Source organism: Odontomachus brunneus, unplaced genomic scaffold (genome assembly GCF_010583005.1).
Source record: "Odontomachus brunneus isolate Ranch 3 - 2012 unplaced genomic scaffold, Obru_v1 Obru_scaffold_059, whole genome shotgun sequence".
In the NCBI taxonomy this organism is placed as follows: Eukaryota; Metazoa; Arthropoda; class Insecta; order Hymenoptera; family Formicidae; genus Odontomachus; species Odontomachus brunneus.
Window position 1 is genome coordinate 563,332 of NW_022639509.1, and position 15,232 is coordinate 578,563.

The 15,232-nt window shown below is 29.8% G+C and overlaps 3 protein-coding genes across 6 annotated transcripts; 1 reads left to right on the plus strand and 2 right to left on the minus strand.

Annotated features, from left to right (window-relative positions):
* Window positions 1-964: 964 nt before the first annotated feature.
* Window positions 965-6,428, plus strand: LOC116845962. Of its 4 annotated transcripts, none has more exons than XM_032819227.1 (9): window positions 965-1,094; window positions 1,216-1,325; window positions 1,818-2,006; window positions 2,074-2,234; window positions 2,644-2,842; window positions 2,931-3,604; window positions 3,706-3,854; window positions 4,058-4,650; window positions 4,890-6,428. In XM_032819227.1, exons 2-9 carry the CDS (start codon window positions 1,232-1,234, stop codon window positions 5,222-5,224), a joined length of 2,394 nt encoding a protein of 797 aa, XP_032675118.1. In that variant the 5' UTR covers window positions 965-1,094; window positions 1,216-1,231; the 3' UTR covers window positions 5,225-6,428. The 4 variants fall into 4 exon arrangements, with proteins under 4 accessions (XP_032675118.1, XP_032675121.1, XP_032675120.1 ...); XM_032819230.1 differs by having other exon boundaries at window positions 1,818-1,931; XM_032819229.1 differs by having other exon boundaries at window positions 2,949-3,604; window positions 4,890-5,224.
* Window positions 6,429-6,689: 261 nt separating this feature from the next.
* Window positions 6,690-7,481, minus strand: LOC116845964 (sulfiredoxin-1). Its single transcript, XM_032819233.1, has 2 exons — window positions 7,236-7,481; window positions 6,690-7,092 (listed from the first exon to the last, which is right to left on the minus strand). Exons 1-2 carry the CDS (start codon window positions 7,444-7,446, stop codon window positions 6,944-6,946), a joined length of 360 nt encoding a protein of 119 aa, XP_032675124.1. The 5' UTR covers window positions 7,447-7,481; the 3' UTR covers window positions 6,690-6,943.
* Window positions 7,482-7,755: 274 nt separating this feature from the next.
* Window positions 7,756-11,437, minus strand: LOC116845963. The gene is made up of 4 exons (XM_032819232.1): window positions 10,818-11,437; window positions 10,550-10,663; window positions 9,486-9,838; window positions 7,756-9,412 (listed from the first exon to the last, which is right to left on the minus strand). The coding sequence occupies exons 1-4, from the start codon at window positions 10,924-10,926 to the stop codon at window positions 9,140-9,142; spliced, it is 849 nt and encodes a 282-aa protein (XP_032675123.1). The 5' UTR covers window positions 10,927-11,437; the 3' UTR covers window positions 7,756-9,139.
* Between the last annotated feature and the right edge of the window lie 3,795 nt (window positions 11,438-15,232).

Here is a 15,232-nt window from a genome sequence, read left to right on the forward strand (position 1 = left end):
GGGGGGGGGGGGGGGGAGAAATACCGCATATCGTGATTTCGCTTAGATGTAGGAGGAAGTGTGCCATGTAAGGATGTTCGGATGGGAGGGAGTAGAAATAGAGTTACTACAGGATATATATATATATATATATATATATATATATATATATATATATATATGTATGTATTATGTAATACATGGTATATAATATGCTTACGAAGATATCTTAAGTGTAGCTAGAGTTATGGAAGTTACAAAATAACTAAGGTAAATTATTTAACAAACTAAAGGATTTTGCATTAGAACAAAGGTTTGTAAATATTTAGGAATGTTGAAGTAACTTAGAGTTAGGTGTTTAAGAATTAGAAGGAACTAAGGTCTAGAATTAGAGAAGTTTGGGGGTTGGAGGTGAGGAGTATCTTTTAGCTCCCGATCCGACACTCGACTAGCCTGACTGCCACGCCGGTCACTACTCTATTCTTGCTAAACTCCTATAATCCCGCCTTTTAGGGGGGAGGGAGCCTGAATGGTAGTGACGCTATCTGAGGTGCCTTCCTTTGGGAAGAGGAGGTTTCGTACCTGGAGTGCCTCAGGTAAAGGGGTGTTTGGACAAAAAATTGTTACTGGCCGTCAGCCTGGTCGGTAGGACGTGACAACGTAAACCAATCAAAGTGCGTTGGAGCGAGTAGGAGCACGTTGAGGCATGCGACGCGAACAAACCATACGTTTATTGGTCTAAATTATAAAGCTATAAGTTATAAAGCTTATAAGTACTTGTTCGACCAATAAACGTAGGCTGAATAACCTAGAGTGGGTTAACCCAGAGTCAGTCGAACATGCTATTAGTTGCAAGTCGATTGCAACTCTTGTTGCAACAGCCAATCAGAAGCGTCAATAGCACCATTGGTGCTTCTGATTGGCTGTCGCAATAAAAATTGCGTCTGCTTGTGAACGGCTTGCAATTAATGTAGAACAACCTTAACGACCTTAACGACACGCAAACAGATTTACACTTTTTACTCTCCACTTATTTTACTTTAAGTGCAGAAAGTGCATTTACAAATAAACATTTCCGGCCTTCAAACTTGTCTTAGCAGACTTTTTTATTGCAAGCAAGTATATTAGTTTATATTTGTATATTTGTATATTATGTTTTTTTTTAATTTTCGCTACAATATACGTAGCAATCAATATATCGCTGATTAAATTTCCTTTAAACTTCCCATCATAAAGGCGTTCGTTTTGCTCAATGATGTTCTCATCAAGCGGTATTAACAACGAAGAAATATTAATGAGTCTTGATTCTTGGGGCGACGAAGTATTTTCGAATCTTACTCATCGAGGTACTATGAATATAATTATATGTACACAATTTATATACATATTCAAATATCTTTATGATAAGGTACACCAAACATATACATGTACTTATGTATGTGTAAAGACTATTTTATTGAAAAAAATATTTTATTCTATATTTTTATTCTTCTTTTTTGATACTTTAAATAAAATTTTTTTAAAATTAATATTGTATATTGTTTGAAAAACAATAAAAGATAGGTTAATCATAGTTAGGTTAATTTGTATTCTTCTATAGGTTATGTTAGATTAGGAAACTGTGTTTCTATAATTCTTTTGGTTTGTGGCAATTGAGGGAATTATAACACCATACTTTCAAGCCAATATTAGCTCCTTTGTTTTATACAAATTATGAAATAATGACAATTTTATTTATTGTCACACTGATGTACATTTATATCATGCAATGAAAAAATTTGTTTTATCTTATAAAGTATGTATTAAATATAATTAATTACTGGATTATTTTTTTACAGAACTTGAATTTCATTCTCTTAACGAAGAAGAATTAACAAGCATTAAACAAGAAATATCTGATATATCTATTGCGGAAGAAAAAGAAGAAATAATATTCGACAAAATGTTAGAAGGCAAGAATCAGGTTTCACTTGATTCATTCTTATTAGCTTTTAACGAACTGCAATCTTGTTCTATAGACAATTCAGGTATCTATCAAATTATAATCTCTTGAAAATGACTTATTCTTATGTATATGATTTCTGAAATTTACAGAATTAAGCAAAGTGAATGGAATGAAAGATAAAATTAAAATAGAGAGTCCGTACTCACAATTCTTAACATTAACTGATAATTTTAATGACTCTTCAGATTCTACTGCTTCAGATTGGAAATCTGAAGTATCAAAATGTTCTCCAATGCAAAATATGGATAAGGTATATTATGCAATTTTTAAAAAAATCAAACAAGTATGAAAAATATAAAGTATAATGATAAAATAAAGAATGCAAAAATTATAAATATGGTTTTTTACACTGTTTCACACACATATTACATTGGCTGACATTGATAGTCACCCAATGAGACACAATTAATATTATAAAAAAATTATTTTTATAACGTTAAATCTTATGCACAAGAAGTGCACAAGTTTAAAAGATTTTAATACATTTGCAGCTGCTGATGTAGTACATAAAGCATAGTACTATATTAGTGACCATGAATATGTTAATATGAGTTTATTTTCTTTTAAGTTGAAAATAAACGTAATTGAAAATTATTATATATATCGCAATATATAACACCAAAAAAGTTTACATTATATTTATAACTTTTTGTTTCTAGCTCATTCTACAAACTCCACCAACTTCACCTCAATCTTTATCTGTACAATCGTCTCAATCGTTTCTCGATGTACCGAACCTAACAAAGCCAATAAACATTTTACCTGCTAACAAACGAATTATAAACCATAAGGACAAAATTATTCGACAAAAAGCAGGTTTTATTAAAGATGTTCATACGCAACTCACAAATACAAAAGGTTTTTATGAAAAATATAAAAATATATTGTTGTACAGAAAGATAATATAGTTATTATTTATACATTTGAATACATTGTGTGGATACAGCTACACATATGTTTACAGATAAACTCCAAAATACTATTATTCTTCGCACACCAGATGGTACTGCGTTCGTACAAAACGCAGATTTGCAACAACAAAAATTGCATGCTTCAAAAGCACAATCTTTGTCAACTACTGGTCAAATTAGTACATTGGATTCTGTAAATATAGACACAACTGATACAAAAACAAAGACAGCACTTCAATTATCACAAAATATAGAAATATTCGATGCTATACCAAACTTTTTCCACGAAAATTTAGTTAATTCGTTGATGAAGACCCCTGTCTATATAAAAAGTGAACCTATATCATTAGACGATATTGTCTTAAAAAGCGAACCTATAACATTTGAGGATATTGTCTTAAAAAATGAACCTATCTCATTTGACGATATTCTCTTAAAGAGTGAACCGATAAATTGCACACCATTTATAATGCGCAAAAAAAATGAAACTGATTGTGCTTCATTAATAAAAGTAAAAGAGAAAACTGATACATTAAATTCACCAGGAAGCAAAATAGAATGTGAATCCATACAAGCATTAAAAAGGCAACAAAGAATGATAAAAAATAGAGAATCCGCTTGTCTCTCACGAAAGAAGAAGAAGGAATACGTGCATTCCTTGGAAAAGCGTTTATCTGAATTGAAGGAAGAAAATGAGAATCTAAAAATGGTAATTAATCTATCGTTTTAACATTTCTTTTAGACATCTTTAAAGGCGAGTCTCAGTTATTCTTCAAAATATATTATATATTTTGATAATTTTTGTATTAGGAAAACAACTTACTAAAGCAGAAGCTGATAAACTTAGAAGATGGCATTATATCTAATAAAAGAAAAGTTGGAATTTTAAATCGTAATCGGAAGGGCATTGCTCTTTTTGTCATACTTTGCATGGTATCTGTCAATATTAATACTTTAGGGTAAGTGCTTCTTTATTGTTTATATTTGTGCTAATTTTCAACTAATGTGAATCAAAACGTCATTAATACCACACGCGTTCTTACACATAATTTCTTTAAAAAATTTTTTTACATTCTAAAAAAATTTTGGATTCTCAAGTGAAACAGTTTATTGTGTATGTATTCCACAAATATAAAAGTAAAGCATGCTCTTCTGTTTCAAGGATTCTTTCATGGAATATAAATTTAAAAAATTTATTGAATAAAGCATCAATATCTGTGCCAGATATTGATGAGATAAAACATAGTCGAACATTGCTTTGGACAGGAGTAGATGAAAACAATAATGATATAAGAGATCAAATTGAAGAAAGTTTCAATAAAAACATACCCGTATATCAACCGGTATGTCCGAATATTAATCAAAGTGAGTCAATACGCTTAGATAGCGAGTTGAGACGATGGATCGATGGTGAATCTGATCGAGATAATTGGACTACATCGGCAAGACCGAAATTCTTATTGTCCAGCTTGCCATTAGAAGGAAAAACAAGGAGAAAACTATATTTATCACAGGATAAAAAAATAAAACCTATGCACAAAATGATCGATGTTCCTACTGCAACGAGTAACGCAGTTCAAGTTTTCTCACCAATATTGAGTGAGCATGCTTCTTTGTTTGAAGCTTTGGGAAGAAGAGACGATACTTTTTATGTTGTCTGGTTTACTGGCAAGCATTTACTCTTACCAGCTTCCAGAACAAACGATACAGCTAGACCTAAAATGTCGTTAATTCTACCCGCTGTATCTATAAAAGGTAATATTAGATGTACAATCGCGTATGAAAAACAATAATTAGTTATACGTTATATTGCATACATAGAATATCTATTCTATGAAAAAATCTAATAAAACTGGAATTTTTAGAAAAATGTTCTACATTTAAAAAAATCAAGAAGTTTTTAAGTTTTTAAAGAATTTTTTTTTATGAAATTTGAGTGAATATCTTCTCCAAGATACCAGATTTTTCGCATATTATGAGAATATCTTTTACAGGTACGTTTTCGACACCACCTGATCATGTAACTATGATGCAAATTGACTGTGAAGTGACAAACACGCAACTGCTACATTTACAACAATCTATCATACCCATTCATTTACGAGATAATAAGTCTACAAGTCAATCGAATCGATCTCACTCTGTCGAGGACATAGTTAATTCGTCCACGGCTAATATAAGAAATATTAGGAATCAAAAACCATATTTTATAAAAGAAGCCAATCGAAAAGCTTTATATAGGAAAAACTTCGAAGATAAATATGAAGATAAAAACATTAGGGATTTTCGTAACAAAAATACTATTTACGTATATAAAGACAATTTTTAGAGAGTAGAGAAGATTGATATGATATTCTGTAATTCAGAAAATTAGTTAATATATAATTAGTTAATATATAATATTTAGGACAGCCAAAAAGTATTAATGATGTTAAACTAACATCCAAATATACATCACAGTGAAAATGACCGAGAAGAGAGATTAATGCATTTATAAATTATAATATTTATATACAGGGTGTTTTTTTAAATAAAGGTAGAAAAAATCTCTTAGGAACATATAGATTAGGTGAAAATAACTCTATAAGTTTATATAAAGTTATATAAATTTATTTTCCTATACACCCTTATTGAAATATATTTTCTCCTCCAAAATTAGAATCTAAAAAGCATTTTCTAAAAATAACCTTTATATTATTTATCAAATTTTGATAATCTGTATTATTTTTGTACTAAATGAAAGTCGTTAAAATGGTTTCGTATATTTTTTGATATTAAACATAAAAACATAAATTATAAAACTGGGGGACAAATTATACCTAATTTTTTTAATCCCCAACTTTGAGATAAGATTTTTTTTAATTTTTGGACAGTTTCTTAGGTTTTTCAAACGTTTCTCTAAAAAAAAATAATATATAGGATCATTTTCATCTAATCTATATGCTCCTAAAAGATATGCCGACCTTTACTAAAAAAAAATCCTATATATTCTTATGAAACAACACACGAACTGTAGTTATATAATAATAACTATAATACATACATATATTATAGTTATTATAATTACACAGATCGTGTGTTATGTTCCATAAAAATGTAGAGAAGATAGAAAAGTGCAATTTCATTTTCATTGTAATATATAGACATGTATAATACATAGAATAGTACACATATGTACAAAGAATATAGGAATTAGGAATAAGATAAATATAAGAGGGGAGGATGACGTGAAAGGGGTATGAAAGATTACACACGCAGTGTAAAATAAATAATAATGTATCTTGTATGTTTTTATATAAATACTATTATATAGCATTTCAATTTATTCATAATTCTTGGTTAAAATAAATATATTAGGTAAAATAAATATTGATAATACAACTCTGTAATAGCTTGTCTACATAAACGCTAATAGTGAAAAATCGTGATACTTAACTCTAAGTTCTTATTGATTACACAAAATTCCTAGGAATGACACATATTATAGCAAATCCTTAAACTTCAACTGTACAATAAACGTACATTTCATAATATGATGCATTTTATTTATCTGTTACAAATAATAACATTCTAAATATTCTAACTTTAAGTTATTTAGATAACTCTGTCAGGACTAGCCATTTAAATCCAAGTAAATTTCAGTATAATTATATTTATCTATAAGACTATATTTATCTATAGCGGTTTTACATGATGAAGATGTAAACAAATTTTTGTAATAACTAATATTTGTCCATTTCACAAGATATTTCTACAAAGTAAATGTAGGAGATAGAAAAGAAATTGAGAGAAAATTGGGAAAAAAGTATAATTTTTTATTTGATATATTGCTATAGTCACAATATTGACATAACTTTTTGTATAATATTTATGTTAATATCAAGTGATAAGTTAGTAAAAACTATCTTAAGTTTTATTGCATTAATTTCTGTATGGATAGTAGTAATATATATATTGAATTTTTATTTATAATATTTTATTTACATATGTGCATAATATATGAAATATACATAGGTCATATGATAAATGTCAATAATCCAGCTCCAAATTATTTCAAATCTGGAGTGGAATTTCCCAGGTAACATCGTAAATCTGTCAATGTTGACTGTATTATTTTAGCTTTAATGCACATTTTACCTAATCGTTGATGAGCAACATAACGATGACAACCACCAAAAGAATAATAATAGTCGCCACCTAAATATAAACGGTCAGTATTCACATTTTTTTTGCATGATTATATTTGATGATTTTTTTAATTTAATCGCTTACGCAGGCCTACATATTTAAAAATTAATATATATTTTGACAAATTTAATAATTTTTATAAATTCTATTACCTTCGGTTCCTTTAATCCATAAGACATCGATAGGTGGTACTGTATGTCCTGTTTCGACATTTATCAATGCGTTCATTAAGCTTTGAACTTTCTCCTCGTTTACTTCTGGAGGAAACGGTCTGATAAGCACATTCATTGGAATTTCATGTACTTCTGCATTAATGTTGGAGTGTATCGAGCTGGCTATTTGGCATGCACCTTTACGTATCATTTTGATAACAATTTCGTTAAAATTACACGATAATTTTATATGCGTGTAAATTGTTCGTCAGCACCTGTTGCAGGTCACGAAGTTGTGTTAGTTGCACTCCGAGGAATGTTTTCGTACTGAATGATCAGTCGATAGCCACTCGTGTGATTACGTCAGAGAGTAATAAAATTACATTCCACCTTTCTCATTATCATTGCATATGTATCTACGCGTATCAATTCTCTAAATGACATGATTTTTCCTTTTTCTTTAAAAGTATAAATTTTCTTATTTCTAGAGTATTTCCAACTTATTATTAAAAAGGAATAGAATGCTTAAGATAATATAATGCTTAAAATAATAATGAACATTTAGATATCATGTAGTTTGAAATAATAATAAATAATTGAATATAATACAATAGTGATTATACATTGTATTTGATAACTTATTTTGATAAACCTTTACATTAGTGGATCCACTTTCTCTTGACCTTAATATATATTATCAAAATTATATCCCTGAGTATATAATATGCAAAAGATTTTAGGTCATCGCTCACTGTTTGTTAAAAAATTAGTTTAAAAAGTTTTATAAATGGAACGTAATTTTTGCATACAGTTTATATTGAAATATGGTAAATAATATACGTATAGATTGAAATATGTTACATTGAAATATGGTAAATAATATACGTATATACGCGGGGGAGAGGCTTCTCTGTACCCTTTCCAAAAAACTAACCTAAACTTTTGCCTTTGATATGCAATCTCAATTTGTATTGTGTTGAATTACTCAAAATAATGTCCTTAATAATATATATGTAAGATATATGTAAGGCAAGATTATCGGAGATGGCTAAATAGTACTTTTACTCTTAAATAATTACCAAACTTTTTTGTTAATAACTTTTTAGTAAACAATCAGCGACGGCTAAAACCTTTTGCACGTTACATAGTGATATAGGCCCGTATTCTGAGTTCTCTTTTAACGATAAATGAGCCTCTAACAGTAGCTCATATGCTTTCTGATTGGCTATGAGTTATTTTTAAGAGGATCATTTCTCCTTAAAAGAGAACTCAGAATACAGGTCATGATCTCAATATATATCATAGGAAATAGGTCAGTAATGTAAAAGTTTTTCTTTATTTTATTTACAATACTTTCTTTTTAACTAAAAGAAGCCACATATAATAGCAAATCTATAAGAATTAGATTAGTTTACTTTTTTCATTTAATTTCTAATATATATGTTTTGTATGTGTGTGTGTGTGTGTAAAAAATTATTGATATCAATAGAGAAGAAACAGATAAAGTACTCTGAGAAATATTGATGACATCATAAATGAAATTTTAATCTTATTAATATCTATTTTATATTACATTAATGTTACATATAAATTTTACATTACATATATTCTCGGAATTTTAAATGCCTTTTCGATATGGTGATTATATAATTTATATCCATCCAGATAAAATTATGAAATGTAAAAAATTTAATACATGAATTTTTTTTTGGAAATATACTTTAATTTTGGTATTGACACACGTTCGTTGTCACGAATGTGAGTTCATCTTTTAATGTATTTTAAATATATTATACAAAATAATCAAAGGATCTCATATCACCAATAGTATATATAAAAGCGAGTATATTGTGCAAAATTAGCAATTTATAATCTCAATTAATTTTTCCAATTATTACGAATAATTATGCATCCGTTAAGACATGATAACAATAGTAACAAATAGTATGAACATATCGCATTAGAACGAAACTGAATATATACAAACAAAAATCATTAATTATTACTTTACATAATATAAATAAAGTTTCTAATTTATCTGTGGAATTGGATTTGATTTTCAAAAATATCACAGTACGAACTACATTCATGAAATTGCTACCCTTTGCATCTCGCAATTTCTCTATGTTATACCAGCGTCCCACCATCATCAGTAACAAGTAAGGTATGAGTACTGTCTGTAAACGTTAAACATACATTATATATAAATTATCAAACTAAATATCTTAACAAATTATTAAAGAAAATTACCTTCCCAAACCAATCATCTAGTTTTAGTACTAGCAAAATATTGACAATCACAGCTAACATAATGATATTTATATGATGGGATAAATATGTATAAGATATAGATTTCCTGTCAAAAGATACTTCTTCTGAGGCATATATATGTCCATCACTGGTGTTACTTAACAATTTTTTATCTTGTCCATCATAATATCTATTTTCATTAAATCTTGTATGAAACTTTTCATGTTTATCTTCATTAAATCCTGTATAATACTGCGGGTTTTTGTAATTTTCCAAATTACATATACCATTTCTGATAGTACATTCTTCCAAACTTAACTTAGAATTGTCACTTTCCACAAAAGATTTATCCTCTGAAATAATTTTTAAGCTCATTAAACTAAACTTAGAATCTATTTATGCAATATTAAGACAATATTAACATTAAAATTACTATTAAAAACAAAAAATATTTATAAAAATATCTTAAAAAGCATAGATCTAAAGATAGGAAGAACTTTATTTCCAAGATACACTATACATATATTATATTAAAATATTAACATTTTCTATTATCAAGCAGACATATAATACAAGCAGACATATCTAATTTGATTTTTCATAATATTTAGATGTTCAAAGCAGTATTCTTTTTTCTATATAAAACAGCATAATGATTTACATTGAAAATAATCTGTATATAAACATATATGTAATAATAAATATTAAATTGATTTGACAGAATTTTATGACCACATAAGCATTTACATTAATATATATTTATATATATATGATAGATATTCAAAATATTCTTTTCATAACACTATAGAAAAAAAAAAAAAAAATATATATATATATATATATATATATATATATATATTATACTTTTCCTAATTACACAAAATGCTTCAAAATATATTTTTTATTTGTTTTAACAAGTATTGTAAATTTAGTCAAGTATTATGATTATATTTAGAAAGTATATCCATTACATACAAACTTAAAATCTTTTAATCATCTTCAAGATCTTACATTATATTTGGTGTGTTCCATATAAGTTTACTTAATTCATTTATTAAGTTTACCTTTGGTTTCATCCAGATCGTATCTTGCACCAATCTTGTGTAAACGATTCTCTGAGTTCTCTAAGATTTTACGTTTTCTTGCTTCTCTTTTGGCGTTCATTTCATTCATTGTATCTGTTTATATCAAATATACATCAGTTATTAACACACAACTCTTTTTATAAATACATATATTATGTATACATATTTAACTATTAATTATACGTTCACTAAAGAGACTACTAAACATTCATCAAGAGACATATCAAGTACAAATGATTATATTTACTTTTAGCTTCATCCTGATTGCATCTGGATGTAATCATGCGTAATCGACTGTCTGAATTTTCTAAGATTCTCCGTATTCTCGCTTCTCTTTTAATATTTATATCATCCATTGTTTTGTATTTTGTTTTATTGAATGCACACCGGTTTTATATACGTAAGTCTCGTTGTAATGTGTACATACACTTTTAACTATGTTATATATTCACTAATAAGATCACCAGAATTAAATAAAACGGATTAGCGTTTGTGACGTGGACGAAATTCTATGTAATGTTACATATTCAACAGAAGTTCAATTCTAAGAGAACATGGACGTAGAAATACGTAGAAATTTCAAGACGAGCATATTTCCGCGGGGTTGAAACTTAAGGGGAAAGAGGATTGTAATGGTATGATCAACCATCAAGATGGCGGCAAAGTGACATTATCTCCATTTTATTTGTATCTTATTTTTTATTTGTATCTTATTTTTTCGTTTTGCGATTTTTCTATTTTTGCAGCTTTTTGCGTAACAATCAGGCATATTGTAGAAAAAACAGAAGAATTTACTGCAGACATTGTTTGTGTTCACAGAATACATAATCTCGAAACGCAGCAATGATTCGATCAAAATCACGCCACGCGACTGCGCACATGCGCATAATGTGAAAATCACTGAAATATATACTACTTGGAACGCGCACTACCTCTTGAGTTCAGTGCTGCGAGTTCGGGATGTATTTTCGCGCACGCGCATTGAGCAAACGCTGTGGTAACCTCAGCGCCGTATCTATTTTAAGGTATCGTAAAATACCTTATCTAAAAGAAAATATGAAAGGATTGTAGAAAGAAAAGAAAGTTTGTGGGAAAAAACAGAATGCTGTTCATGAGTAAAAATAAATATATTTTTTATTTTGTAATTTCTGCAGCCAACCAATCTTTGAAAATATTCATATTTAACCATGTATATTGGAATTTTCTTTTCGCACATTTCCTCTTCTTTTCCTGGATGCCATATGATGACGAAGGCTCCCATACAGCACAAATCTTCAAAAGACGTTCTAAAGACATTCTAAGGACATTCATACATTCTAAGAACGTCTCAGAACATTCTCTGGAGATTTTGTGCTATCTGGGCTATTGTTGATCCATTTCTTTCTTTAATACGGCACTTTTTCTTTAATTAACTTAATAATTGCACTTTTTTTATCACACTTTATATTAAAATTGCACTTTTTTATCACATTTCATTTATTATAAATATATAATATATATACATATTATAATATCACATTATTTCACATAGCTACACTAATTATTATAACTATATTAATTATATTAATTTATTATTGTATCATTTCACTACATCTAACCTAACTACTCGCGGGCAAACAACAACAGACAGATAGCCGAATATTTTGTGCATGTCCCTTAAGAACCCTCTACTCGTGCCTAACGCCATCATTGGAAACTGCTTACGTCGAGCTGCTACGTCATTTCACGCATGTGCAGTAGGACTCCTATCATCTAGAAAATATCCCGAACTCGCAGCATTGCTTGAGCTGCGGAATGAGAGAGAGCATGCTTGTAGGTCTCGAACAGCGCTCTGTCTTTGTCTAATACAGTCTGAACCAAAAGCTAAAGCCCGTATCAGACTATAGATTAGGATTGAGATTGAATTGAAATTTAACCAATCAGAGCAAAATTAACTAAGCTCAAGTTTGGTGAACTTTGTTCTGATTGGCCAATTTTCAATTCAATCTCAATCTATAGTCTGATATGGGCTTTAGTCAGCTGATTTCTAAACATAAGCTGAATCTCCGAATTAGAAACCATCTTTATTTTGTTTTTCTTAATAATGAGTCGATAAGTGAATATTAATAAATGAGAAAAAATATATTTTTTTTTATATCTTAAACTTTCGTTCATAAGCTTAAGGCCCAGTTCCACAACCTCCAGTTAACTAAACTAGCTGGTTATTCCATTGGCCTTGACCAATTGCATTTGACATTAAAAAGAGTTAATCAGAATTAATCAATCACTATTGGGACTTAACTGGTAGTTAAAATTAAACGGATGTTGTGGAACTTGACCTAATGGCTCCTGCACACAGGACGCGGTAATGCTTGCCGCGCGGCAGAAGTTCGCGCGACAGCCAATCAATATGCTGCTTTCCGTAATAACCTTCTAATCCTTACGGAAAAACAACATATTGATTGGCTGTCGCGCGGACTTCCGCCGCACGGCAAGCATTACCGCGTCCTGTGTGCAGAAGCCATAAGCTATGTATATAAGTCATTGCCATCAATGACGAATATACATAGACCAAGCATTCTGTCTGCAAAGTGAAGCCGGAAGTTGGCAGTTTAAAACAAAGTGAGAAAGTTGATTTGCCCCTAGTGCTTTCTCACTCTATATTATTGACTATCAAGAAGGAGGGTTCATTTAACACTAAAAATATTTTAAAACGTTAAATAAAGCAATGTGATTGATCCATTCGCCACTCTGAAGCACTTACAGCACTGAATAGAATTATTTACAGAACTGTACCTTATCCAAGAACTGTATCCCGTCGAGAGTTGGGTACGCATAAGGCTGATATTTCACGTGTCGTACGACAAGCTTTTCGGATACGTTTATTGGTTGGCGAATAGAGTATTTCTAGGTTCTCTGTTCGTCAACCAATGAACATATCCAAAAAGCTTGTCGTACGACACGTGAAATAGCACCCTAATACCTCACATTTTATGCGTGAAATTTTATGTGCAGAAAACTCGAGTAATCTGCGCAGATAACTAAATGAGATTTTCTGCTGAATAATGCAGGATTCACACCGCGTCCAATAGGAGAACAGCTTTCTAATAGAGGATTCAATTCTCCATTGGAAAACTATTCTTTTATTGGATATCAGATGCCGTACGTCGGACATCGGATGCGATGTGAATCCTGCATAAAACTTCTTTTAGAGCTATTCTACAATTGCGTAAGTGTGGTCGTAAATGGTTGTAAATAATTACGACAATCAATCAGAATAAAGTAATCAATGAATAAAACATTCTGATTGGTTGGTTATAACTGTTTTGTATATAAGACAAAGCATAAATATTTGTCCATAATCATGAAAAACATGAAATTGTGAATCTAGTTCATCGCTGTATTTCATTTTTTAATTTCTTTATATCTACATATATATACAGATGTATTAATGGCCGCGTTCAGTAGAACAAGTGATCAGTAAGCGCTCAGTGAACTCTTGCATCTGATTGGAGTATAGTTGGAGATCTAAAAGAATATGCCAAATCATATACAAGAGCTCCCTGAGCGCTTACTGATTACTTGTTCTACTGAACGCGGCCAATGAAACTGATTCAAGAGCAGCGAGTAGGATTATACCTAGACAGAAATTAAAAGTCGACGTCGATTCGACTTTTCATTTCTGGCTGGGTAGGTTATTTTAGAAGGCTTGATTCGATGGTCTGGGGTACGTACATGTCCCTAGGATTCTTTTTAAACTATTTATTTTTTGGCGAAGTTGTACCATTTCGATGGTGCACAATATTTCTTTTCAAATCGTGGAGTATTAAGGCAAAGTGCAAGCTGCCTGAAACTATATATTAAAGGAAAGAAGGTTATTTTAGGTTAGAGTGGGCGTGTCTCAGGGGTTTCCTACACTTTCTGCATATTTTCTGCATTTTCTGCGCACATTTAGACATTTTATGCATATTATGCGCAGAATTGTGAATTTAGAATTAGGAACTACTTGATTGGTTGAGAAATTATATTCAAGACACTTTTATCGATAAAAGAGGGTTCAAAATATGGCCAATTATCTCTAACTTTCAACTTGTATCACATTCTCCTCACTCTTGACTATATTATGAACCAGACAAGGATAAGAGAGGAAATAAGGAATCTCTCTCATCCCGCACGCTTCAAAAAGCAGTGCGCGTTCCAGGTAATATATATTTCAGTGATGAAAATATATCTGAGTCTACATATATCGTATGTAGGGTTCGGAAACATTACTTGGGTATCTTCCTCTCTCTTTATTTCACTCTCGTATCTTTCTCACTCCAATGCAGCGGGTGCACTCGAGTGATGTTTTCGAAAAAACGTACCCTTACATATATACTAATTTTGATGAATTTTTTTAATTTTGAACTTAACCTGCTGGTTATTCCAACGGATTGACAAATTACATTATAATATTAAAAATGGAATATTATAAAAAACATAAAAAGAACGGATATTTTATGCGCCATCACGAATTTGGAAATTACATTGTTGAAGATGATTAACATATTTCACTTACTTTCGTTATTCTATTAGTCAGCCTAAATAGTTATGAATGCGTGTGTGTATGCATATATATATATATATATATATATATATATATATATATATATATATATATATATATATATATATATATATATA

What these genes read in the sequence shown, in the direction of transcription:
- LOC116845962 (XM_032819227.1), top strand. Translation starts at nt 1,232, where the DNA reads ATGATGTTCTCATCAAGCGGTATTAACAACGAAGAAATATTAATGAGT. An exon ending in TTGTTCTATAGACAATTCAG is followed by an intron (nt 2,007 to 2,073) that starts GTATCTATCAAA and finishes TGAAATTTACAG; the next exon opens with AATTAAGCAAAGTGAATGGA. An exon ending in GTCAATATTAATACTTTAGG is followed by an intron (nt 3,855 to 4,057) that starts GTAAGTGCTTCT and finishes TTCTGTTTCAAG; the next exon opens with GATTCTTTCATGGAATATAA.
- LOC116845964 (XM_032819233.1), bottom strand. Translation starts at nt 7,446, where the DNA reads ATGATACGTAAAGGTGCATGCCAAATAGCCAGCTCGATACACTCCAAC. An exon ending in ATGGATTAAAGGAACCGAAG is followed by an intron (nt 7,093 to 7,235) that starts GTAATAGAATTT and finishes GTTTATATTTAG; the next exon opens with GTGGCGACTATTATTATTCT.
- LOC116845963 (XM_032819232.1), bottom strand. Translation starts at nt 10,926, where the DNA reads ATGGATGATATAAATATTAAAAGAGAAGCGAGAATACGGAGAATCTTA. An exon ending in CAATCAGGATGAAGCTAAAA is followed by an intron (nt 10,664 to 10,817) that starts GTAAATATAATC and finishes TGATATAAACAG; the next exon opens with ATACAATGAATGAAATGAAC. An exon ending in TAGATGATTGGTTTGGGAAG is followed by an intron (nt 9,413 to 9,485) that starts GTAATTTTCTTT and finishes TAACGTTTACAG; the next exon opens with ACAGTACTCATACCTTACTT.